Source organism: Odocoileus virginianus, chromosome 6 (assembly GCF_023699985.2).
Source record: "Odocoileus virginianus isolate 20LAN1187 ecotype Illinois chromosome 6, Ovbor_1.2, whole genome shotgun sequence".
Taxonomy (NCBI): domain Eukaryota; kingdom Metazoa; phylum Chordata; class Mammalia; order Artiodactyla; family Cervidae; genus Odocoileus; species Odocoileus virginianus.
In genome coordinates, this window is record NC_069679.1 from 71,559,297 (window position 1) to 71,585,553 (window position 26,257).

Sequence of the window (26,257 nt, forward strand, 5' to 3'; positions counted from 1 at the left end):
GCAGGTATCTTTATCCTCATTTTACCTATGAGGAAATTGGAGTTCACAAATGCCAAAAGACTTGCCCAAGGCCAAGCTTCCTTTGGGCATTGATTTGCAAATATTTATAATCCTTTTTCTGGTGTGCCTACCTCAGATCCCCAAGGAACATCCTGTTCCCTTTCCTTCAGTGAATATTCAAGAGAGCCTGGGGGCTGGATGTTTGTCATCCATTCTCTCAGCAAGCCCCAGCCAACTCCTTCTGACTTCCTCTGGTGACCCTGGCTCTGCGCCTGGAATCCCATTTGACTCTTCCCAGAGTTCCTCGCATCTGACGGATTCCCCCCTCCTCCGAAATCTGTCTTGCCTCTACCCCTCCCTTCCATCCCAGTTGCCACCACTCACTCTGGTTCAGGTCTGATAACCTTCCGGAGGGACTCATCTCTAAGGAGACTCGCAGGTGACTTCCACATCTTTCCTCTCCAGTTTCTTCTGCAGTGCTGCACAACCACAGCTGTAACCTCCCCAAATCACAGCTCTAATCTTGTCACTTCCTACCTCTCAAACCTACAGGGGCTCCCTCTGCCAGTGTTACAGCCACGCTTTCCAGGAAACAAACTCACTCAGAAGGACAATGCAGATAGTGGAGTGCAGTTTATTACACCGGCGGGCCCAAGGCAGAGTCTCCTCTTAGCCAAGGACCCCGACCAGCATTTGTGAAAGTTTTTTATACCCCATGTGTACGTGTCCGAACCCACCACCCCAAAGTCCTTGAGACTTACAAAGGAAGGGTAAATACAATCACAATAACCCCATCATTCACGTGTTACATGATCAAACAGTTAATAATAAGCCCTCGGTTATATTTCAACCAGTTAATAACCAATAAATCTGTGGTTACATTCCAACAGATACTGTCTGGAGGCAGGGGTGATTAGTGTATGTTTTTTCTTAGGCGATGAGTAACCTGGATACAATCTTCAAGGTTCCCCTGTCCAGAGGGGGTCTTATCCTTCCATTGTCGCTCCCACAGGCACTAAGCAGAGAGTTCAGAGTCCACTGGAAAGGTAGCCAAGCACGATCAGCTCGGACAGGCCTGAGATGGAGTCCTGGCCCTATGAAGTCCTTCTTCACCAGCTCCTTACCCTTGACATTTGATCTGGACATGGAACAACAGACTGGTTCCAAATAGGAAAAGGAGTACATCAAGGCTGTATATTGTCACCCTGCTTATTTAACTTATATGCAGAGTGCATCATGAGAAACGCTGGGCTGGAGGAAGCACAAGCTGGAATCAAGATTGCTGGGAGAAATATCAATAACCTCAGATATGCAGATGATACCACCCTTATGGCAGAAAGTGAACAGGAACTAAAAAGCCTCTTGATGAAAGTGAAAGAAGAGAGTGAAAAAGTTGGCTTAAAGCTCAACATTCAGACAACTAAGATCATGGCATCCAGTCCCATCACTTCATGGGAAATAGATGGGGAAACAGTGGAAACAGTGTTAGACTTTATTTTTGGGGGCTCCAAAATCACGGCAGATGGTGACTGCAGCCATGAAATTAAAAGACGCTTACTCCTTGGAAGGAAAGTTATGACCAACCTAGATAGCATATTAAAAAGCAGAGACATTACTTTGCCAACAAAGGTCCATCTAATCAAGGCTATGGTTTCTCCAGTGGTCATGTATGGATGTGAGAGCTGGACTGTGAAGAAAGCTGAGAGCTGAAGAATTGATGCTTTTGAACTGTGGTGTTGGAGAAGACTCTTGAGAGTCCCTTGGACTGCAAGGAGATCCAACCAGTCCAACCTAAAGGAGATCAGTCCTGGGTGTTCATTGGAAGGACTGATGCTGAAGCTAAAACTCCAGTACTTTGGCCACCTCATGCGAAGAGTTGACTCACTGGAAAAGACCCTGATGCTGGGAGGGATTGAGGGTAGGAGGAGAAGGGGACGACAGAGGATGAGATGGCTGGATGGCATCACTGACTCGATGGACATGAGTTTGAGTAAACTCCAGGAGTTGGTGATGGACAGGGAGGCCTGCTGTGCTGTGATTCATGGGGTAGCAAAGAGTCGGGCACGACTGAGTGACTGAACTGAACTGAACCTGCCAGTTTAGCTTCCAAGACTCCCCTCCCATTCAGCCAAAATGAATGCTTCACTACTCCCTGAACAGGCCTCCAGTCAGATGGTTGGTTCAGCTTAGAATTTCTGTTTTCTCTTCCAGGCAGCTCAAGCTTCATGAAGCTGTCCTTTATTCTGACTTACACTAACTTCCCTCCTTACTCTGATCACCTCTGAGTGGGAACTCACACCCTTTCTTATATAAAATTCTTGAGAGGCAGAATCCTACCTTACTTGTTATTTGTTGAAATGCTTTCACACATGGCTACAATTGATTAGCCCCACAGTCTATTTTCTAAGGGGTCTAGCAACTCACAGGGCCCTGGGTTAACATGGCACATGGTGTGCCAGGTCTGCTCGTGGCAACAACCAAGCCGGGCCCATTTGAACCCAGTTCTCCTCACAAAACTGTCACTTGTATATAGAGAACATACTGTAGCTAGTTGCCAAGGGGAAGGGGAGTGAGGGAGGCATGGAGTAGGAGGTTGCGGTTCACAGAATATATGTAGAATGAATAAACAAGGTCTTACTGTATAGCACAGGAACTGTAGACAATATCACATAACAAACCATAATGGAAAAGGAATATATATATGTATATATGTATATATACATATATATATATATAATTGAATCACTTTGCTGTACACCAGAAACTAACACAATATTGTAAATCAACTATATTTCAATTACAATAAAGATAAACCAAATCTGAAAAACAAGCAAACTGCCATTTCTGGTCAAGGGCCCTACACGGGCTTCCATTTTCCCTCTTTTATGTCAGCTGATGGCTGTCTGCTGATACCTGGAGCAGGCACAGCACAGAGAGACCATTCTGGAAATATTAATTGCATAAACAAACTTTCCACTAGAGAGAACATCAGAACGTTAGATCTACTTCCTTGTTTCAGCAGAAGAAATCAAGGCACAGAAAGGGAAGACACTTCCCCAAGGTCACACAGCAAGAAGGAAATAAAACTTGATCTACAGCGGAAGCTCCCGGACTAAAGCTGAGGGCACGCTCTTCTGCACCTTGGAGCCACGCAGACCTACGGTCTGCAGTCTCAGCTACCAGAGGACACAACCGAGCACGTCACCACCAGCTCACCACCGGTTCCTTTTTCCTCTCATCTCAGATCCTCCTTCGCCCTTTCCACAACACACTCTTTCCTCCTCCGTAAGTTTAAAGGAGGAGGTCTCAAGCGGCGAGAGCACTTTCCTGGGCTGGATTAACCAGGTTGGACACAGAAAATACCCGGTGCTGGGTGGGGTACCCACCGCTTGGGAAGAGGTAACCACGGCGTTCGCCGAGTTTCAACTCGCCTCCGGCCCCGCCCGACCCGACCCGACCCGACCCGACCCTACCTGGCCGGCCCTGCCCGCCCCTGCCCGCCCCGGCCCAGCCGGGTCCAACCCAAAAGCGCGCTTGTCCCCGCCCCAAACATGCTTGGCCCCGCCCCAAGAACCTATGGTCCCACCCAAAAGGGCGGAGCCCAAAGAAGTCAGCCGCCGATTCGCTGCCTTTTCTCCAGGCCTGGGCGGAGCCGAGCCCCAACCCCGCCCCCTCCCTAAGATCCACCCTTATTGGTATAGGCCGTCAGAAGACGCGCCCAATGAGAAAAGAGGGGCGGCCGCCATCTCCCTATCCGCTGCGTCAACGCGAGAGTGGACGCAGCTAAGTGGCAGACGCTATCCTTCCGTCTTTCCGGGTCTTCCAAGCTTCGACCCACGATCCTGTGGACCCTGGGCCCGAGGGAGAGCCAGAAAAAAATCCTCTGATCGAGTAAGTCTGCGTTGGCTGGAGTACTGTTGGCGTCGGTTCGGGGGCCGCTGCTGCTCCTCTGATTGAGCTCGGGGTGAGATAGGAGGTGGGGGGCAAGGCCCGAGAAAAGGGGCGGGGAGAAGGATCCGAACACGTGGAATGCCGGCCTGACCCCGGCGTGGGTAGGGGGCTGGGCGGGCGAACTCTGGTTGAGTGGAGTCTATGGGCGCGTGGAGCTCGCTTGTCCTGTTCGATTTACAGCCGTAGAGACGGGAGAGGAAGGCCCTGAGGATCGCCGCTCTGTGTCTGCCCCGATGGAGCGTTCTTTCTAAATTGTGATGTCAAGGTGCCACCCGACAGCTGCCAGTGGCTGGACTGCTGGCCCTTGGTGGCGGTTTTGCCTGGAAGTTCAGATTGTGGTTGACTTTCAGACAGGTCAGCATAGCAGTTAAGGCAAGCACCTACAGTACTAGGCACTACCAACTGCTTTATAAGCATTATCGAAGCTTTCCGCACACTAACCCCATGAGGTCGGTGGTAGTACCTCTGTTGGACGCAAAATGAGCCCTAGTGAGACTGTCATTTACCCGAGGTCACTAGCAAGCTGTGGGGCCACGGGATGAACCCACGCTTCCCGAAGTTAACCTCCGCACCGAGGTGCCTTAGCGATGAAGCTAGCGCTCGCGGTGTCCAAGAAGCCTCGCCGTCTCCCCGTTTGACCTCAGAAACCATGACTCCCCCGCCCCCTTTCCCCTGGACGGACATGGGGTGATCCACAGACCTTGTCCTGAATCCAGCAGCTCGAAGGAAAGAAAACTGAGGCCACAGCTTCCAAGAGGAAACAAAATTCCAAAACCCCAAACTCTAGTTTTAAATAATCGTAGAGATCGCAGTTGAAGTGGTGTCCTGAGGCAGACCAGCAGGAATAGAATCCCTTCCCCAACCCCCAACCCCACCCCATTGTGTCTTTCTGGGTACCATATTTAGCCTTCAAAGCCTTGATTTCCTTCATTTGTGGGGTGGTTTTAAATACTACGTAGGGTGGGCATGGCAAGCCCCCTGTAAACATCATTTTATGTGGGGCTTTTCAAGCCAGTGGCGGTAGCGTTTCCCACGCTGCAGTCCAGTAACCTCTATAATCTTAACTCAGCTGTCGCTGGATATTTAGGATGTGTCTCATTTATAAACATCAAGTACTTTTGTAGCAGGAAAATGTTTGTTTGTTTGGGCTTCCCTGGTGGCTCAGCTGGTAAAGAAGCTACCTGCAGTGCGGGAGACCTGGATTCGATCCCTGGGTTTGGAAGATCCCCTGGAAAAGGGTAGGGCCACCCACTCCAGTATTCTGGAGAATTCCATGGTCTGTTAGTCCATGGGGTCGCAAAGAGTCGGATACGACTGAGCGACTTTCACTTGCATATAATTCGCCTTTTTATAGTGCACAGTTCGGCAGGTTTTGTAGAATATTTCCAAGGTCGTGTGACCATCCTGCGTGTGTGCGTGCCGCGTCAGTCGCTAAATGGTGTCTTAACTCTTTGCGACCCTGTAGACTGTAGCCCACCAGGCTCTGCTGCCCATGGAATTCTCCAGGTAAGAATACTGGAGTGGGTTGCCATGCCCTTCTCCAGGGGACCTTCCAGAACCAGGGATAAAACCCGCGTCTCTTTGGTCTCTTATGACTCCTGCATTCATAGATAGGTTATTTACCACTAGCGCCGCCTGGGAAGCCCCGTGACCATCTTATTCCAGGATACTTTCATCACTCCCCAAGGAAGCCACTGCGGGCCATGTGCTGGGTCGGACAGGGCAGTGAGCCTCGGCTCCGTGCTGAATTTCGGCAGGATTGGGCCCACCTTGCACAGAGGCCGGGAGAGAGGCTGCCTGGTTAGGTCTGAGATTCCCGGGCCTGGCCTTTTCCGGGCTGCACCTTCGGGATTTGGCTGCCAGGCCTGGAATCGTATCTTGGGGGAAAGGTAGGAAGCGGTACCCGGAAACTGCGCAGCTCAAACCCAGAGCAGTTTGGTGAGTTGTGCGAATCTTTGGCGCGCATGCGCAAAAGCTACCAGGCTCCCAGTCAGAGCCAACTTGCCAACGAGAGAGCTTCACAAAAGACCCCAGCTTTGAAGCGGGGCCTGAAAACCGCCAAAGCGTGTGCCGACCTTCAGGATTGTCTGCATGCCACAGCAGTGAGTGGAAGGAACCATAAACGAAACGGAATGACCTCACACTGACATCATCATCAAGAAATGGAGTTGCCAAACTGCTACCTGAAGTAGAAAGGATACATCAGCACACCCTTCCGCCGGACGTGTTATTTCCTGATGAACCCAGTTATAAAGAGCTACAGTGGATGCTGTACAGACAAACCTCATCTGGAGGAAATGGTTGGCAGTTCTGAAAAGCAGAAAGTAAAGGATATGAAGACTGTATTTTCAGAATTTATCATTATTGAAATGCTTTTTCTCAGCAAAGCTTCAGAGGTATACACTGCTGCCTACCAAAATATACAAAAGATTGATGAGAAGCTCTGAGGTTTTCAGAAGCTCTAGGTATTCACCCAGCTATCCACCTCACATATATTCTAAGAGGACATTCACAGAGTCCTTTTCAGAGACTGCTCAGCTCACTGTCTGTCTGGAACAGGACAAGTGTCCACCAGTGGACTAAGAGAGGATCAATAAGAAGATGAATTAGATATTACAGAAGAAGGAAACTAACTTTCCTTAGTACACATTTCATTTTTATCTTAATGTGACTCAGATTTCAGGATTGCTGAATTAATAGAACTTTATTCTGGTTTGCTCTGCTAAACATCAAAATGGAATGCTGCTGAAAATGGGGAAATTAAAGGATTATTTATGCTGACCCAAAATGAAGGTTTTAAAAAATATTACACACCCAGTCATTTCACTTCCTACTTAGTCAACTTCCTTCCCAGTAATATATGGTCTTTTTGTATAACTCTCACACTTTTTTTTTTTTAAGATTATAGGCTTCAAAGTATTTCATATTAATGTACTGTGCCTGGTTGGGAGTCCCGTAGTAAGTAAATATAAACTTTCACTGAATCATTAAGTTCCATCATTTGATCTGTAAATTTACCTTTCAACAAGTGTATAATCAAGCAGAATAAAGGAAATATGATGCCAGTTTATCCATATTTTACAAATGCACAAAGCATAAGTTTTAAAGTCATATTCAGTTTGATTCTGACTTTAAAACAAGTAAAACTGCTGTCATGCTCATAGAGAATAGGCTTGTGGCTGCTAAGGGGGAGGCGGGTTGGAGGGGTGGAGTGGGAGGGTGAGGTTCTTGGATGTGAGCTATTACATGTAGAATGGATGGATAAACAAGGTCCTACTGCACAGAACAGAGAACTGTGTTCAGTATCCTGTGATAAACCTTATTGGAAATGAATACTTTAAAAAAGAGAGAGTGTGTGTGTGTGTGTATGTGTATAACTGAACACTCTTCTATTCAGCAGAAATTAACACATTGTAAATCAACTGTAATTTAAAACATTTTTTAACTGCTGTCATACTCAAGTATTATATATGGTACTAGTAATTTGGTGGAATGTTGCCTAAGAAGACATAAACAAGAACACATGGAACATCATAAATCATTTAAAATTCTATAAAAATTTTTCAAAATTACCACCTAGATAATAAAAAGATGTAATAGTTATTCTTGGAAGCATGAAACAGTTTAATCAGAGTCTTTATCAACTCATCTGGGGATAACTGGAAAAAGCAGTTATTCATAACAGAAAAACAGGCTTTCAAGAAGCTTTAAAAAAAAAGAGGACCTGGCCCTTTTATGCTCCCCATACTCTGTACCCCTCCTCCTTCAGCCCCTGAAAATCCACTTCTCTCTTTCTGCCTCAATGAATGTGCCTATTTTGAAGATTTCATATACATCAAATAAATCACACAGTATGTAGCTTTTTGTGTCCCACTTCTTTCACTTAGCATAGTATTTTCAAGGTTCATCCATGATGTAGCTTCCATCAATAGTACATTCTTTTTATGCCTGAATAACAGTCTGTTGTATGGATGTGCTATATTTTTACTGATCCATCAGTTGATAGAAACTTTTATTATTTACACTTTGGGACAATTATGAATAATACTGCTGTGAACATTACTGTCCAGATCTTTATATGGCCATATATTTTCATTTCTGCTGGATTTTGTTAAGTCATATGGTAACTCTGTGTGGAATCTTTTGAGGAATTGCCAAACTATTTTCCATAGTGACTGCAGTGTTTTACATTCCCACCAGAAGTTTCTTCACATCTTCACCAATACTTTTCTTTTTCTCTTTTTATAGCCATCCTGAGAGGGATAAAGTGGTATCTTATTGTGGTTTTGACTTGCATCTACCTAATGACTAATGACCAACCTAGATAGCATATTAAAAAGCAGAGACGTTACTTTGCCAACAAAGGTCCGTCTAGTCAAGGCTATGGTTTTTCCATTGGTCTTGTATGGATGTGAGAGTTGGACAGTGAAGAAAGCTGAGCACCGAAAAATTGATGCTTTTGAACTATGGTATTGGAGAAGACTCTTGAGAGTCCGTTGGACTGCAAGGAGATCCAACCAGTCCATCCTAAAGGAGATCAGTCCTGGGTGTTCATTGGAAGGACTGATGCTGAAGCTGAAACTCCAATACTTTGGCCACCTCATGGGAAGAGTTGACTCATTGGAAAAGATCCTGATGCTGGGAGGGATTAGGGGCAGGGGGAGAAGGGGACAACAGAGGATGAGATGGCTAGATGGCATCACCGACTCAGGCATGAGTTTGAGTGAACTCCGGAAGTTGGTGATGGACAGGGAGGGCTGGCGTGCTGCGATTCATGGGGTCGCAAAGAGTCGGACACGACTGAGCGACTGAACTGAACTGAATGACTAATGAGGGCTTTCCTGGTGACTCAGATGGTAAAGAATCAGCCTGCAATGCTGGAGACCTGGATTCAATCCCTGGGTTGGGAAGATCCCCTGGAGGAGGGCATGGCAACCCACTCCAGTATTCTTGCCTAGAGAGTCCCCATGGACAGAGGTTCCTGGTGGGCTACAGTCCTCTGGGGTCGCAGTCTCACTTGACTGAGTGACTAAGCACACAGCGCAGTGACTAATGATGCTGAGCTTCTTTTCATGTTCTAAGTGGCTGTTTAACCACATTCTAAGTGGTATATGTTTGAAGAATTGTCTTCAGATTTTTTTCCTTATTTTTAATTCAGTTATTTTTTTCTTGTTGAATTGTATATATATTCTGGATACTAGATCCTTATCAAATACATGATTTAAAAATACTTTCTCCCATTCTGTGGGTTGTCTTTTCACTTTCTTGATAGTGTTCTTAACGCAAAAGTTCTTACTTTTGATGAAGTCTAGTTAAGCTATTTTTTCTTGTGCTTTGGGTGTCATACTTAAGAAAGTGTTGCTTGTTCAAAGTTCATGATGATTTATGCCTTTGTTTTCTTCCAAAAGTTTTATAGTCCGAGAGCTTAGACCCATTCAAGTTAATTTTATACATGGCGTGAAATAGGAATCAGATTCATTCTTCTGCAGGTGACTTTCCAGAGCTTTGGGCAGTTGAAAGATTTTTATCTGCCGCCACCTCCCACCCCTGTACGGTCTTGGCACCTTCGTCAAAAATCAGTTGTCAGGACTTCCATGGTGGTCCAATAGTTGGGAATCCACCTGCCAGTGTGGGGTACATGGGTTCGATCCCTGGTCCAGGAGGATTCCACATGCTGTAGGGCACCTGAGCGTGGGTGCCACAACTACTGTACCTGCGTCCTGGAGCCCGTGTGCCACAGCTACTGAGCCCACGAGCCACAAGTCCTAGAGTCCGTGTGCCCTACAGCCTGTGCTGTGCAACAAGGAAGCCCCCACAATGAGAAACCCACGCTCTGCAACTAGAGAGTAGCCCCCACTTGAGGCAACTAGAGGAAAGCCCATGCTCAGCATCAAAGACCCAGTGCAGCTAAAAATAAATAGATAAGTTTCTTTAAAAAATTCATAGGCATAAATATATGGATTTATTTCTGGATATCATTTCATCCATAAATATACAGATGTATATATTTATACATCCATAAATATATGTATTTATGTATTTATTTCTGGATTTCTTTCTTTATTTCCCAGTCCTACTCCCCTGATTTATATTGCTGTCCTTGTGCCAGTACCTGTGTCTTGATTACTGTAGCACTGAAATTGGAAAGTGTGAGTCCTCCACTTTGCTCTCTTTCAAGATTATTTTCACTCTTCTGTGTCCCTTACATTTCCATATGAATTTCAGGCTCAACTTAGTAACTTCTCCAAAGATGGCAGTTGGAATTTTGATAGCGGTATATTAGATCTGTCCATCAGTTTGTAGACCATCTTAAGTCTTCCAATCCATGACATGGTTGTCTTCTCATTTATTTAGGTCCTCTTTAATTTCTTTCAACAATGTCTTGTAGTTTCAATGTACGGAGTTGTGCACTCATTAAATTTATCACTAAGTACTTTATTCTTTTGATGCTGTTGTAAATGGATTTGTATTCAGTTCATTTTCAGATTATTCACTACTTCTGTAGAAGTACAGTTATTTTGCATCCTTCAGTCTCGCTTAACTCATTTCTTAGCTCCAATAGTTTTTGTGCATATGTGTATATGTGAATTCTTTAGGATTTTCTTTATGTATAACATCATGTCATCTATACATTAAGTAGTTTTACTTCTTCCTTTCCTGTTTGGATTCCTTTTATTTCTTTTTCTTGCCTAATTGTTCCTGGCTAGAACTTTCAGGACAGTGCTAAATGGAAATGATAAGAACAGACATTCTTGTATTATTCCTGATCTTAAGAGAAAAGCTTGCGATCTTTTACCATTATGATGTTAGCTGCGGGTGTTTTGTCAATGCCGTTTATCAAGTTGTGGAAGTTACCTTCTGTGCCTAGTTTTTGTCATGACAGGATGTTGGATTTTTTTTTTTAAGATAAGAGCTGTTTTGTTTTTGAATTGTATTTATTTTTGGTTGCGCTGGATCTTCATTTCTGTGGGCGAGGCTTTCTTTAGTTGTGGTGTGCGGGCTTCTCATTTCAGTGGCCCAGGTCCCCGAGGACACAAGCTTCAGTAGTTGCAGGTTTAGTTGCCCCATAGCATGTGGGATCTTCCTGAACCAGGGTTCAAACCCATGTCCGCTGCTTTGGTAGGCAGGTTCTTAACCACTGGACCACCAGGGAAGTCCAGCAGGACATTGGATTTTGTCCAGTGTTTTTTTGCATCTATTGAGATAATCACGTAGGTGGGTTTTTTTTCCCTCGTTTATTCTGTTAATATGGTGTATTGCACTGTTTGTTTGTTTGTTTTTTAATGTTGAGCCTAGATTTGGTTTGCCAGCATATGGTTGAGGTTGAGGAATAGTGTCTGTGTTCACAAAGTAGGTTGATCTGTAGTTTTCTTGTCTTGTGATACCTTTGTCTGGTTTTGGCAACAGAGGACTACTAGCTTCATAAAATGAGTTGGAAAGTTGTAGTAAATGTCTTGCATATAATTCTTACAATCTTTTGGATTATTTTCTTAGGATCAGTTCCCAGAAGAAGGCATGTACATTTAAATTACTTGATGAGTATTGCTCAGACATTTTCCAAAAAGTTGTCGTGTTTCTTTATTTGTTTGAGATTAACATTATCTTTCTAGAATAATGGTCTCTTAGAAATTATTATTCTTTATTCCTTGCTTGAAAGATACTCTAAAAGGCAAAGTCAAGCTCAGCCTGCCACAACACATCTTATTTAATGTCTGTGCCTGGCAGAGTGGCTCCCAAGTAGCTGAGAGCCAGCATTTCATCCCCAGCAAAATTGTTATTGAGCACTTCCTTTTGGAGCAGGGTTTCTTAACCTCAGCACTATTTGGAGCTGGATAATTTGTTGTAAAGGACTGTCCCGTATTACAGGATGGTTAGCAGCATCCCAGGCTTCTACCCACTAAATGCCAGAGCAGCCCACCCCTCCCCACCCCCAAGTTGTGACAAACAAAAATGTCCCTGGAAATTGCCAGATGTCCCCTGGTGGGTGAAATCGCCCTTGGTTGAGAAACACCAATCTAAAAACTGATTGTGCTGACTTCATGTTACTGTCCAGTAAAATTGTCTCTAATTTTGAATTTTAATCCTCACTGTATATTTGGCTTGAGCCACATTTGTCTCAATCTGTTACCGTGTGCTGATGACTTTCAAATCTATATCTTTTGCCTCATTTCCCCTCTGGATTCCCAGGCCCTTTTTCACACATCTTGAAATTGGCTTGTTCACAGTCAGACTTTGTTACCCAAACTGCCCTTCCTTCTTTATTCTCGGACTCTCAGGTCAGAACACTACCAGTTATTCACTTATCAGTTTTCAGCTGCCCTCTGTCCACCTCTCCCATGAAATTTACCTTTACATCTTTCTAACTTCAGGGTTCTCTATCCCAGGTATCACTATCACTTCCATGTTGATAGGTTCATCTAACCTGAGTTGCTGCAGCAAGCCTTAACTTCCAACTTACTCCTTCCACCACTGCCTCTAAAGTGCCCTTTCTAAAATTCAGGTCTGCACCCAGGGACCTCAGTATCTGACCCTGCTTGCCTCTAGCCCAACCTCCCAATCCCTTGTACATTAGGCTCTGGCCACACCAAAAACTGCTCGCAGACTCCTCACGCTGCCACCTTGCCTGACTGGCTGGGTTCAAATTCACTCTCTCTGGCTCTTCCACTCTGAGCCATCACTGCCTTCTCCCTGACTGCACCTACAGAGACCTGTCATCACCCTGAAGATGCTCTGCAGGAATTGGTTCATGCATTCATCTTCCCTCTAAGCACCGAGGCCCTTGAGAATGGGAACCACAGTTTATCTCTGCCTGCCCCTCCATGCCCACTGCCTGACGTGAGTGGGCACTTTGTAATGTATGTTGGATAGCAAATGGAAATACCCAGAGCAGAAGGAAGCTACTTGGGATTTAAAATAGCTGCAGAGTTGGCTGGTTGTTGGTCAGTTGGTTTTAGCTCAGTGAACATTTACTGAGAGCCAACTACTGAGTGCCAGGAATAGAAAAAAGAACAAAGTAGGATTTTTGTCTTGAAGAAGTCACATCACATCTGATGGTGATGTTGGGAGTATAGAGTTCAATGCAGTGGGATAGGTGCAAGCCTGGTCCTTAAAGTGGAAATGGAGATTAAACTATGTTTACACTCCCCACCTCTGAAACAGACTTCTTAAAGGAACAAAAGATACCGCTTCCTCCTACTGTTAATAATTCTTTTCTATGTTTGGTCAACATCTATTTATTATGACTTTTTGAAAATGGCTTTGGCTTGATCTTGTCAGCCTCCCTTATCTATTGCATTGCCTGAACCTGTGTGTGTGTGAGTTGGTAGTTTAGAAGTTATTATCTTTGGCCAAAACCAGCAGTTGCCATTTCTTTTTTATTTGCTGTGTCCTTGTGATTGTGCAGTGCTCTGTTGAGGACAGGGTTGCTGGTGGGCCAATGGCCTGCCTCCCGCTGGGTAATTTGAAGCCTTTGACTCACCATTATCTTCTTATTGAGTTGGTAATAATGATAATCTTAAAACTTATTTTTAATAAATACAACTTTATTTTTTGTCTGAGGCTTAAGATAATTGATCTAAATTCGGGAGCCATTAAAGTGGTTACTGAGGAAAATTAATAAAATTATATTTTTGGATGGGGTGAAGCAATGGTGGAGTTTCAGAGAAGGGAAATACAGGTAGGTAAGAGAGCAGGCTAGGAAACTAGAGAGAGATTATGAACTCTTTGGAACATGTTGAATCTGCTAGGTCTGTAGAAGTAGACAGGAGGTGGCCTTTTAGTAAGAACTAGATGCTCTAGAGCAGCGGTCCCCGACCATTTTGGCACCAGAGACCAGTTTCATGGAAGACAGTTTTTCCGTGGGGGGGATGGTTTCAGGATGATTCAAGCACATTACACTTATTGTGCATGTTGTTTCTAGTCTAATGACTCTGCTGATCTGACAGGGAGTACCGGTCTGGAGGCCTGGAGGTTGGGGACCCCTGCTCTAGAGGGATGCTAGGATAGAGGTGAAACTATGTTTGTAGGTGAGATGGTATTAAGTATGGAATCAAGAGGATCTAGGATAGAATGTTGGGAAACACAAGAGTGGGTGACCCAAGAGAAATGAGAGAAGGATGAACTTGACAAGTCAGGGGAGAACCAAGAGAAAGCTATTCAGGAAGCTTTGTGGTGTCACAGGAAGCTTTGTGGTGTCACAGGAAGCTTTGTGGTATTACATGTCATGAGAATCAGGACTAAAGAGAGACCACTAACATTGGCAAGTTGGTGATCATTAGTTAACACCCCAGTAAGAGCATTTTAGCAGAAGGGTGAGGATAGAGGAGGCCTGACTGCATTGAGGAATGATTGGAAAATAAAGAAGTAGGGTGTGTACATACAGATTGTGCTTCCAGAACAGTTTTGTTCCTTTTCGATTGGAGGTGGAGCACATACAAATGAAAAACCAGAGCATGTTTATAAGCTGAGATAAGGAAAGTAGGAGATTGATTAAACATATGAGAACAGATGTCAGCAGAGTTTGAGAAGGAAACTGTCAGGAGGGATGGGTTTGCCTGGAAAAGGTACAGGGACACCTGTTTCTCCTAGACAGGAGGGAAGATGATAAAAATTAGTAAAGGCAGACGTTTGTGTAGGAGATGAGAAAGAAGTTGGGGTATTTGTGCTGGTAATGTCTGTCTTTTGGGTGAAGTGGGGAGCTGTGCTAAGTACTAACAGTGACTAGAAGGAAGTGGAAAGGATTTTAGGAGAGTGACAACGCTCCGTATTGTCAGGAGTGAACCAGACTAGAAGTAAATAAAACTAGGTACAGTTTATGATGTCCCAGCGGAGGATGAAAGTGAAACATTTATGATGACTCCAAGTCGGCATCACTGTATGATGAACTTTAGTGGTGCATATTCTTTCTGGCACAGGACTAGAGAGTGGCTGGTTAAACTAATCCGAATTCTGCAGTGACTCTGTGGGAAGAAGACTGACTTTGAAATGAAGGAAATCAAGGACTTTGTTACAGAATTCATGAAATGTTTAAGTAGGATACTTAATTTCTGTTCATTTGTATCGAATTAACCCCAACTCACACTCACAGGTTGACACAGAGTCTTTGGATAGTGAATTCTGGAACGTAGGTCTGGACTTCCAGTGCTCTGTTTGATGCTAACAGGCAGGCATTCCCTACTCAAAAGTAGAGGTTGGGGAATAAAGGCAAGTTCAATTCAGTTCAGTCGCTCAGTTGTGTCCGACTCTGTGCGACCCCATGAACCGCAGCGCGCAAGGCTTCCCTGTCCATCACCAACTGCCAGAGTCTACCCAAACCCATGTCCATTGAGTCGGTGATGCCATCCAACCATCTCATCCTCTGTCGTCCCCTTCTGCCCCCAATCCCTCCCAGCATCAGGGTCTTTTTAAATGAGTCAGCTCTTTGCATGAGGTGGCCAAAGTACTGGAGTTTCAGCTTCAACATCAGTCCTTCCAGTGCACACCCAGGACTGATCTCCTTTAGGATGGACTGGTTGGATCTCCTTGCAGTCCAACGGACTCTCAAGAGTCTTCTCCAATACCACAGTACAAAAGCATCAATTCTTCAGCGCTCAGCTTTCTTCACTGTCCAACTCTCACATCTATACATGATTACTAGAAAAACCATAGCCTTGACTAGATGGACATTTGTTGACAAAGTAATGTCTCTGCTTTTTAATATGCTGTCTAACTTTCCTTCCAAGGAGTAAGCGTCTTTTAATTTCATGGCTGCAGTCACCATCTGCAGTGGTTTTGGAGCCCAGAAAAATAAAGTCAGCCACTGTTTCCACTGTTTCCCCATCTATTTGCCATGAAGTGATGGGACCGGATGCCATTATCTTAGTTTTCTGAATGTTGAGCTTTAAGCCAACTTTTCACTCTTCCTCTTTCACTTTCATCAGGAGGCTTTTTAGTTCCTCTTCACTTTCTGCCATAAGGGTGGTGTCATCTGCACATCTGAGGTTATTGATATTTCTCCCGGCAATCTTGATTCCCGCCTGTGCTTCTTCCAGCCCAGCGTTTCTCATGATGTACTCTGCATATAAGTTAAATAAGCAGGGTGACAATATACAGCCTTGACATACTCTTTTTCCTATTTGGAACCAGTCTATTGTTCCATGTCCAGTTCGAACTGTTGCTTCCTAACTTGCATACAGATTTCTCAGGAGGCAGATCAGGTGGTCTGGTATTCCCATCTCTTTCAGAATTTTCAATAGTTTATTGTGATCCACACAGTCAAAGGCTTTGGCATAGTCAATAAAGCAGAAATAGATGTTTTTCTGGAACTCTCTTGCTTTTTTGATGATCCAGTGGATGTTGGCAGTTTGATCTCTGGTTCCTCTGCCTTTTCTAAAACCAGCTTGAACATCTGGAAGTTCACGGTTCACGTATTGCTGAAGCCTGGCTTGGAGAATTTTGAGCATTACTTTACTAGAGTGTGAGATAAGTACAATTGTGCGGTAGTTTGAACATTCTTTGGCATTGCCTTTCTTTGGGATTGGAGTGAAAACTGACCTTTTCCAGTCCTGTGGCCACTGCTGAGTTTTTTCAAATTTGCTGACAATATATTGAGTGCAGCGCTTTCACAGCATCATCTTGTAGGATTTGAAATAGCTCAACTGGAATTCCATCACCTCCACTAACTTTGTTCACAGTGATGCTTCCTAAGGCCCATTTGACTTCACATTCCACCTGTCTGACTATAGGTGAGTGTGAGTGATCACACCATCGTGATTATCTGGGTCGTGTAGATCTTTTTTGTGTAGTTCTGTGTATTCTTGCCACGTCTTTTTAATATCTTCTGCTTCTGTTAGGTCCATACCATTTCTGTCCTTTATTGAACCCATGTTTGCATGAAATGTTCCCTTGGTATCTCCAATTTTCTTGAAAAGATTTCTAGTCTTTCCCATTCTATTGTTTTCCTCTATTTCTTTGCATTGATCCCTGAGGAAGGCTTTCTTATCTCTCCTTGCTATTCTTTGGAACTTTGCATTCAAATGGGAATATCTTTCCTTTTCTCCTTTGCTTTTCGCTTCTGTTCTTTTCACAGCTATTTGTAAGGCCTCCTCAGACAGCCATTTTGCTTTTTTGCATTTCTTTTTCTTGGGGATGGTCTTGATTCCTGTCTCCTATACAGAGGCAAGTAGATTCTTATCTGTTCCCTAGTTCCTAGAAATATTTTTCTGATTTTTGTCAGGGCATTTAAATACATTTATAAAGTACATTCAGTCAGATGTCACGGTGTCTCCAGTGAGTGGGGAAGGAATCCCAACCGGGTGTTGGGAAAGCATGAATCTCGAAGCAACTGGACTCCATACTACAGTTCAGTCTCTTAAGAATTCCTAGTGTGATTCCCATTGTTAAAACTTGTGACATTTTGACAACTAAGTGATAAATTCAGGCTATACAAGGTAAGATTTGAAAAAGACACTTGAAATAGTTACGGCAACATCAGTGTCATCATTTCAACAAATGCACATGCACACCCTTGCCTTTAACAGTTAATGTACTTCAGGAAGCTAAAACACTCTCTAAAGCACATTGAGAAGTCACAGGCACTGGCCCCATTTAATTTGTTCACAATTTTTCCTGATCGATACTGAGAAAGAGAAAGTCTTCACTATTAACTGTTCTGTATGAATCAGGGATGTGTGTGGATTGAAAGAATAATTATTATATAGCTCTGGTGTTAATCTGGTAAGGGAAAGAAGACTAGCCGAAGAAGGTTCTCATGGCAGGCTCAGACTTTAGTTGAAAAGTAATTGTGAGAGTCTGTCAACACGTCACACAGTGACCCGGGCAATGGAGGTTGGCAGGCCAGGTGTCTGCTGTGAGGTAAGAGGGCTGCAGATTGCGAGGTGGCTACGGGCGCATTGGGTTTTATCCATGTGTCCTCCTGGTGGCAGTCCTCCAGGTAAGGCTTGGTGGCAGCTTTCATGATAGCTCAGGTTGGGGACATCCTTTTGCCTAGTTCTGTACGTGAAGGAACTGAACTGTCAAAAACAAACAAGAGAAAGATGTGCACATGTGCCTTTGCATGTAATTTTTGTTTCTTGCTGCCTTTTAGGAGCTGAAATGCATAAAAGCAGCTGGCACAGTAGAAGGCACGGGAGAAGGGGCCACCGACACAACGCTGGGTTCGGGCAACATGGTTCTAACGAGAGGCAAGTGCTGTTGCCCCGTGTCTTCCGAGCATTGCCAGCACCCTCACACACATGTAACTCCATAAGGGTCTCGACCAAATGCAGCGTCTGAGGCGGGGCTGACTGGAGTCTACACGTCTCACACACTTCCATGGGGTGTCTCTGCTGTGGCCAGGGCTGTCTGCCACACTTTGAGTAGTGAGGAGAGGGCCACACTCATCTTTCTCTTCCATGTGACCATGACTTGTGGCCAAAGCCCTCGCCACAGGCTTAGAGTAAACATTGTCTGGTATAACTGAGGAGCTGTTTCTCCATTTTTTAGACCTTTTTCCTCTCTCTCTCTTTTTTTCAGCCTATGAAAATAGCTTTCTGGAAACCTAATTTCATTAATTCAGCCTAAATCCCAAGTAATATATAATAGCTAATATTTAATGAACACAGAAAGGTAGAAAGAGTAATACAGTGAATATCACGTACCTACCACCCAGCTTAGAAAATAAAACAGTGTATACTTAGGTGGAATCCCTATAATAAACATTTTCCACACTTGTTTTTCTGCATGAATGAAGTACAGTCTAGTCTCAGGACATGATTCACCCCACCCCACCCCAGGAGAGGACACCTCCTCACAGTTCAGGGCTGCTGACCTGACCTCTGGCCCTAGGAGGTCTCTAGAGCCCATTCCTCACCAGAGGAGACCTATATTCCAATTTCAGAACCCTTCCACACTCCAGATCTCCTTTTAAAATGGACAACTTTCTAATTATAGGATCAGAAGATGTTAAATGCCAGTATGCTTCTCTAGAACAGATTAACTCAAAAGAGTTAAAAAAAAAAAAAAACACAAGTTTTAGAAAAGCATCAAAATGTGGAAGGAATAAGGGCTTTAGAATTAGGCGATCTGGGTTTGACGCTCTGCGTTTTTCATTTGTGAAATCGGGCGACCTACTTGATCACCCTGAGTCACTCTTATATACAGTATTTCTCTTACAAGAGTCACAGTAGTGTATGTAAAGCCCCATGAGGATGCCTGGCTCTGAGCAGGCCTTCTGTATGGGCGGGGCCTCACCTTGTGCAAGCTAATAGGGACTCTGAGCTGAAGTCCCAAACTTGACCCATGTTGTAGAAAGATCAGGATAGTGCCCAGTGTTTATACTTTTTATAAGGAGAACCAGGGGCCCCAAGCCTTCCCCCAGGAGCACAACATGCACTAGAATGTGGTCTGTGTAAGAAGAGCACCTTGACTCAGCCTGGCAGAGTCGCGTGGAAACACACAGGACAACAATCCTCTGCACTCCACGTGGAAAGAAGGGAACAGCAGTCCTTGGACTAGAAAATAGACATCTGTCATGACACTTAATCCCCCTCTGTCTTGCTGCTGATCACAGATGAACTGCCTCAGGAAGCTCTGGGCCATAAAAAGGGAGAATAAATAATATTCTCCGAAACTGTGCATAGTTAGTATTTATAGGCAAAGTTCTTTGATTTTTTTTTTTTTAACCTTTTTTTGCAGTTTGTATTCCTTTCAGTGTTATGGGGGCAGGGAAGGTTCATAATTTTGGACTTTATCAGAATTCTAAAATTAGGTCTTTTGTTCTATCATTATATCCTTCAGCCTGTAATTGCCACAGGAGCTACTTGTAGCTTTGCAGAATGAGTCTTTAAACCATGGCTCTGTCCCAGTGTTGTTGAGGAAATCACCTCTGTGCTCGAACCCCAGTTTCTCTAACTGTAGGCTTGGGTAGCCAAGTAAAATGTAAATTCTTTGTACTGCTGAATCCAGTAAAGACTGCAATTCACCCGGCCTTGTAGCTACTCTTGAGCTGACAGATGAGCCCAGCTGGTAAAATTCTTATTGGCCAAGAGTTCTGTTCTCATTTTCATATGGAAAATTCCAGAAGACCTCAGAAAATGCTCAAAGGAGGAGATACAAAAGGGGAAGTACCATGACCTGCATCCTTAAAGGAGAGAAAACAAAACCTTGCCCTAACTTTGGTATATTGGCAGTAGGTAAACTGCTTCCAAGGAAGAGAAGGGTCAGTGCTTCCCAAGTACTCGAGGGCTGGGAATGTGAAGGCTGTGGAACTGCAGGACCCGCTGTCAGAGAATGACTGGGACTCACTGGCTCCAGGTTACTCTTTGTGTCAACAGGAATGACGCAGGGGCGCAGCAGAGCCCGTGGGCTTCCAGCGATGGCCGTGGGGAGGCCCCCTCAACCTCCAGCCCAGCTGGCAGCTCTTCTGTGCCAGGTGAGGCCGCCTGCCGGACAGGGCTCCTCCAGGGCCTACCTGCGGGGAAAGATGAAACCCAGTCATCCCGCGTCGTCTGGTTCTGTCTGTCCTGACTGTCCTTCTCCTCAGCTCTGTGTGTCTTCACTCGTGTGTGGTACACTCTAGGTGTGTTGTTGGCCCAGTCCTGACTCGGAGGAAATCCTGGGAGCAGGTTTAAACACTCAAGGGAGGAGCTGAGTGTGTTAAGAACCGAGATCCTGAGGCAAACGTCTCCCTACGGGCTGAACTCGGGCCCCGGGTGGTGACGGCAGTGCTCGCCCACCTGCTGTCCCTCGGGAAGGACCGCAAGCAGGAGGGGTGGTGGATAGGCCCCTGGGCTCCTTGTTGGGGGGCTGAGTTCATGGAGTTTTAAGTTGAATTTTATTTCCTTTGACTTAAGATCTACCAGGTTATTACTTTGATCCTGAAAAGAAGCGTTACTTCCGCTTGCTGCCTGGACATAACAACTGCAACCCTCTCACGAAGGAGAGTATCCGGCAGAAGGAAATGGAGCGCAAGAGGCTGAAGCTGCTAGAGGAAGAGAAATGGCAGGGAAAGGTAGGCGCCACGCCCCAGGGGCTGCCCCGTCCCCTCCACTCCTGCCAGCGTCCACCCACTGCCGCAAGGAGGCGTCAGTTAAACACCCCCCGTAACACTCGGCGTAGCACGCTTTGGGGGGTATCATCGAGTTTTCCCTGATGACAACCTGATGAAGAGAATAGGAACAGGCGAGATTCTCCTCCCACCACCACCACCTTTTCTCATTTGCTGGGTTTCATCAGTAATCCTGGCACTCTGTTCCTCCCCCGGAGGTTCTTGGATAGCAACCCGATACAGCCTCTGTGACTGAGTATTTTCAATGGAAAACCAGATCATGTGGTTTGGATAGGAGGGTTTCCAGGGTCCCTTCTGGGGATGAGACACCCGGACATCTCAGCGATCACAGGAGCACTGGAATGGAAAATCTGGGCCCCAGTCACTGTAGCTCAAACGGAAAGCACGATGCAGACCTGAGTGGCTAGGGCCATTCCTGCACTCTCTAGCTCAGTGGCCTCATCTCAGGTTTAAATTGACGGGGGCCTTGGAGAGAAGGGTGATGAGCAGACTTTGCAGCTCTCACATAGTTTGTTGTGATAGGCTTTTCCTCTTTCCAAAGAGAAGAGACTAGCAAAGGAGAGGATCAGATTTTTATGCGTGTAATTTCTGTCAACTTAGTACCTGTTTCTTCATTGCAGCCTAAAAACAGAATCTATTATACAATAACAGAAAACTTCATCAAATCTTTCTCTCTTTAATTTAGAAAATAGCCAGGTTGGGATTTAATACATCTTCCTTACTCCAGAAAAGCAAGCTGGGTTTTCTCAATTCCACCTGTTACTGCCGGTAAGATAATGCCTCATGGTTATGTTTTCTTCATCAGTGTTCTTTTCCTATTTTTTATTTCCATGGTCCAGTAAGTAAGTCAGCATAGAGCGCGTAGCTGCTCTTTGAGGAGCCTTCACAGTGGAGGCGCTCCAGCCCACAGCCTGCCTTCCACTGCTGAAGTCAGTCCTGGGAGCATCACCTTCCTTCTAGAGCCAGCAAGAGCAGGGAAGGGATCTAGGCAGAGAAACTGGGCAGGAATTTCTCAAGGTATTTCCTCTTCATTACCTGTAGTTTGTTTCTAGTTAAGTACAAGATCCTTTAACTTCATCCCATCAGACTTCTGCCTCCTTTTCTCCTTCTAACGAGTTGTCAGCAAAAATGGCACGTTAAATGGGTATGTACTAAATTTCAAACACTTGTAATGTCTACAGTTCTAACCAAAGACCTATGAGGTAGGTTGACCCTTCCCCCAGGTTCCAAAAGAAGAGACAGACTCACTGGAATGATTTGTTCAGGGCAAAGGTAGGAAGGGGACCGACCATCTGTCTGACTCCCAAGCCTGAGCTCCTAGCCCCTGCGTTCTGCTTCTTCCTGCTAAAGCTGGGCCAGGGAAGAAACAACACGAGTGTGGGTGGCTTCCTTGGGGAGGCCCCCTCCGGGGAAGAACGGCCCTACAGGCAGTATCAGCCAGTGCGGGTGGGAAAAGAGTTAAAGGGCTAGTTAGAAAGATCTGTTCTTCACCCGAAGACATGCTCAGTCCTTGGTGAAGAGGAAAGGAGGCAATCGGATGGGCGGCTGCACATGAACTGTGTGCCCTTCAGCAGGTTGTTCCGTTTGGTCACATGCTCTTCATCCCAAGAGAAAGAGTTGCACTAGATGATCCAAAACCAATCTTTCTAGTGTGACCTTCTTTGACACCATGAGTGAGCCACCCATTTCTTTGCTGTAGTTTTCCTAAGATTCTTAAATGGAGCTTCCTTGGGGCCGTGCTCAGCTCCGCTGCTGAGATTGAACACGAAAAGAGAACTGACCCACGAAGATGGACTTCTGGGTGTGGGACAGAGCAGAAGCCCTGTACCTTCTTCATGGATACCTAGGTATGGCATCCACCCTCCTGTGCTGTTCTCTTTCTCCTCTGCAGTTTAGCCCACGAGCTGCGAGTGAGCTGCATGCAGAGGAAAAAGGTCCAAATTCAGAGCTCGGATCCCTCTGCTTTGGCAAGTGACCAGTTTAACCTGATAATGGTGAGTGCACGGGAGCCATCCGCGGGTGCTGGGGTGTAGTGGCCGTCCCCAGGACCATTTGTGGCTTCGCTTTGGTTTCCATCAAGCCTGACTGCATAGAAGCCACTAGCCATGAAACCAGGTATTATGGTTCTAACTAGCAGCTACCCAGTGGCAAATGCCAAGCTGGCGAGATAGACTGTGCTGTGACCATTGTCACCCCACTACAGCTGTGTTGCTTGACATTCATTAAAGCGCCGACGGAGAACCATCACAAAGTAACTTCCCACTGGGTATGTTGTGTACACATGTGAGAAAGTACACAGTGGACCAGAGGCCTCTAATCCTTCCTGTGCTGGGCAGGATTTGGTGGCCAAACCTGAAGTTCCAGTGTCCTTCAGAAGCAACAGCGTATTCATCTCCTGCTTTGTCCCTGACCTCAGTAGCAGGGCCTGCTCATCCAGCACACCTCCATTTCATCATCCATTGCATCATTTCTGGGGAACAGAAAGTTCCCACTTCTGGTTAGATCCGAATCAGAAGCCGGGGGCCAGAGACATGTTGGCAGAGGATCAGAGTGTCCACCACAGCCAGAAGGAGTCAGACCCCTGAGCTAGACTGGCAACCCCTGGAGGCCTTCCTGGAGGCAGAGGGCCAGTCAAGGAGAGTGAGAGAACCTCAGTGGTGTGCTGGTAGGACGGGAGGCCGAGGCAATGGAACTGACCATTGAGGTCCAGCCCCAGGAGACCTGCGCAGCAGAACCCTTCTGCGGAAGGGGTGTTGGGGGCAGGACTCACATTCTGTCCTGGCACTACTACTGTCTGGGGACAGTAGAGGTCACTGTGCATCTGCTGCTTAGCGTGGCCTGGGCACCCGGTCCTCCCGCTTCGGTGCTGGTGCTTGCAGGACCCTCCCCGTCACTCCATTATGATGACTGGAGGGCAGGTGTGACCAGAGAGGTGGGAAGGGCAGTCTGTCCCCCAGGGATCAGCTTTTCCATCTGACGCTAGTCATAGTTAGGATTCTTCAGGAACATACCTGTTCTTGCCGAGTGATCTTGCAAAGGGAGTATGTTTTTACCAGCATCCAAACCGGTGTATATATGTGTATATTTATACATATATATTAAAAACACACATATAAAAGTTTTGCTTTGAAATAATTAACCACATTTTTTTAAATGAGAAAAGAAAAGCTTAAAATAGCCCACATCCCAGTGCCATCTTTTTATTGCAGTTTTTTTCCGCACGCAGTGCCTTTTTTGACTTGATGGTAATTATAGTGAAGTGAAAGTCGCTCAGTTGTGTCCGACTCTTTGCCACCCCATGGACTATACGGTCCATGGAATTCTCCAGGCCAGAATACTGGAGTGGGTAGACTTTCCCTTCTCCAGGGGGTCTTCCCAACCCAGGGATCAAACCCAGCTCTCCCACATGGCAGGCGGATTGTTTACCAGCTGAGCCACAAGGGAAGCCCGAGAATGCTGGAGGGGGTAGCCTTTCCCTTCTCCAGCAGATCTTCCCGGCCCAGGAATCGAACTGGCCTCTCCTGCAGTGGTAATCACAGTAGCTATGTAATAGGAATCTGGTTTTGCATTCTTTTAGCCCTTGGCAGTTATAACTAGCATTTCCCATATTGCTGTGTGGCCTGCATGATGGCCACGTGCTCTGTCACCATGAGGCTCATCTGAGCAGTCCTCTGGGTGGATGTTAGGACTCTCCCACACCCAGTTGAGTGAGGTCAGACTTGCTGGCCGTGCCCTTCACTGCCATTTTTGCTCCTGAGTTGTGAGACCAGATACCTGTTAGCTTTGCCCAGTGATAGCTATACCACGTAGGGGCAAGTCAGGTCACTCCACACTCCCTCATGGACAGGGGCCCTCACCTGGTGGAAATGCACAGAGAATGTGGGGGCTGGGCAGTTGGTCTTAGGCAGCCCACCTGGCTCACCCTGGGCGGTCACCCACAGTCCACCTCTCCTCTCCAGGCGGATACCAACAGTGAGCGGCTCTTCACTGTGAACGATGTCAAAGTCGGGGGCTCCAAGTACGGCATCATCAGCCTGCACGGCCTGAAGACCCCCACATTCAGGGTGCACATGCACGAAAACCTCTATTTCACCAACCGGAAGGTACGCTGCCCTGCGCTGTAGCCTTGGCAGCCGCTTTGCTTTTGAATCCAGGGCACTGTGGTAGTTGGCCACTCTCAGAGGAGAGGAGAGGGCTCGGTGAAGGAGGCAGGGCTCAGTTACCTTGTTTTCACGTGGGAAGCACAGTGTTTTAGCTCCCAGGAGGTGGGCCACGGTGGGCAGAGGGTCCTCCCACTGCATCATTCTGTATTTATCTCCCAGCCAGTCTAGCCAGCACTGAAATCTACGTAAATGTAAGGGGCTTGCTTGCTGACTGGGGGGCAGCCTTTACATTGATTCGGGGTGATGGCATCTGTAAGAAGCTGTGACTTCCTCTTCTATTGAGACCTGGGCCACAAGACAGACACAGGTTGAAAATGGTTTCTGGGTGAAGTGAGATCCATTGCAGAGAATCCATCCCCTCCCTGGAGGGGATACCAGATGCCTCATTGTGAGCCCCCCCCACCCCATGCTGATGATGAATGACCCCGGCCCAGGAGTTGCTTCCTCCCCTTGCCCTCAAGGTTCTACGTGGTGGGCAGGGAGCTTCCTTGTCCTTAGAAGTTTGTTCCAGCCCCTGCTCAAGGAGTGAGACCTGAAGAAAGCAGTCAGGTGTCTGTATTCTGTAAGAAAGCATCTGTTTCTAAGTTGGCTGTCTGACCAGTCTCCCCATCTTGCTGTGTGTTTCCTCACCAGGTGAACGCCATGTGCTGGGCCTCGCTGAATCACCTGGATTCCCACGTTCTGTATCTTTGGGCAGTGAAGAGGTTTGGTGGGCAGGCCGCACCCTGGTGTAGACCTGGGCACCTGTGGGGTTTGTGAGACTCTGTCTTAGTGTCCAGGAGTCTGGACCATTCTGTGTGCATGTCTTGCCTGGAGGAAAGTGTGGTGCACCCGCTAGAAAACAGGGATTCCCGTGGAGCACAGAGAAGTAGCTGAAGTGCTGGAACTGTGTTGATGTCACCACGTATCAGACAGAGGTCTGGACTTGAGAGTCGGTGAGTTAGCAGAGGAACCAAATGCAAAGGAACAGTAAAGCCTTGGAAAGGGACCCCAGGTCCTCCCGAGACACAGGGAAGGGGAACCTTGCGGGCGGGGTGGGGAGGCTGGGGCACACCAGAGAGGATGTTCCTTGGACATGGACTGGGGCTGTGGGCTCTGG

General features: G+C 46.2%; 1 protein-coding gene and 1 pseudogene across 2 annotated transcripts in view; both read left to right on the forward strand.

Moving 5' to 3' along the window:
• Positions 1 to 3,732: 3,732 nt before the first annotated feature.
• The window catches only part of DCAF4 (DDB1 and CUL4 associated factor 4), a 31,347-nt gene continuing 8,822 nt past the window's right edge, over positions 3,733 to 26,257 (forward strand). For both annotated transcript variants that reach the window (XM_070469586.1, XM_070469587.1), the window contains exons 1-8: positions 3,733 to 3,891; positions 18,035 to 18,131; positions 20,262 to 20,359; positions 20,781 to 20,938; positions 21,681 to 21,763; positions 22,887 to 22,989; positions 24,955 to 25,098; positions 25,792 to 25,841. In XM_070469586.1, the coding sequence (XP_070325687.1) occupies positions 18,043 to 18,131; positions 20,262 to 20,359; positions 20,781 to 20,938; positions 21,681 to 21,763; positions 22,887 to 22,989; positions 24,955 to 25,098; positions 25,792 to 25,841 (725 nt within the window). In that variant the 5' untranslated portion in view covers positions 3,733 to 3,891; positions 18,035 to 18,042. The remainder of the gene's footprint in view (positions 3,892 to 18,034; positions 18,132 to 20,261; positions 20,360 to 20,780; positions 20,939 to 21,680; positions 21,764 to 22,886; positions 22,990 to 24,954; positions 25,099 to 25,791; positions 25,842 to 26,257) is intronic.
• LOC139035540 (CBY1-interacting BAR domain-containing protein 1-like) lies at positions 6,077 to 7,019 on the forward strand (annotated as a pseudogene).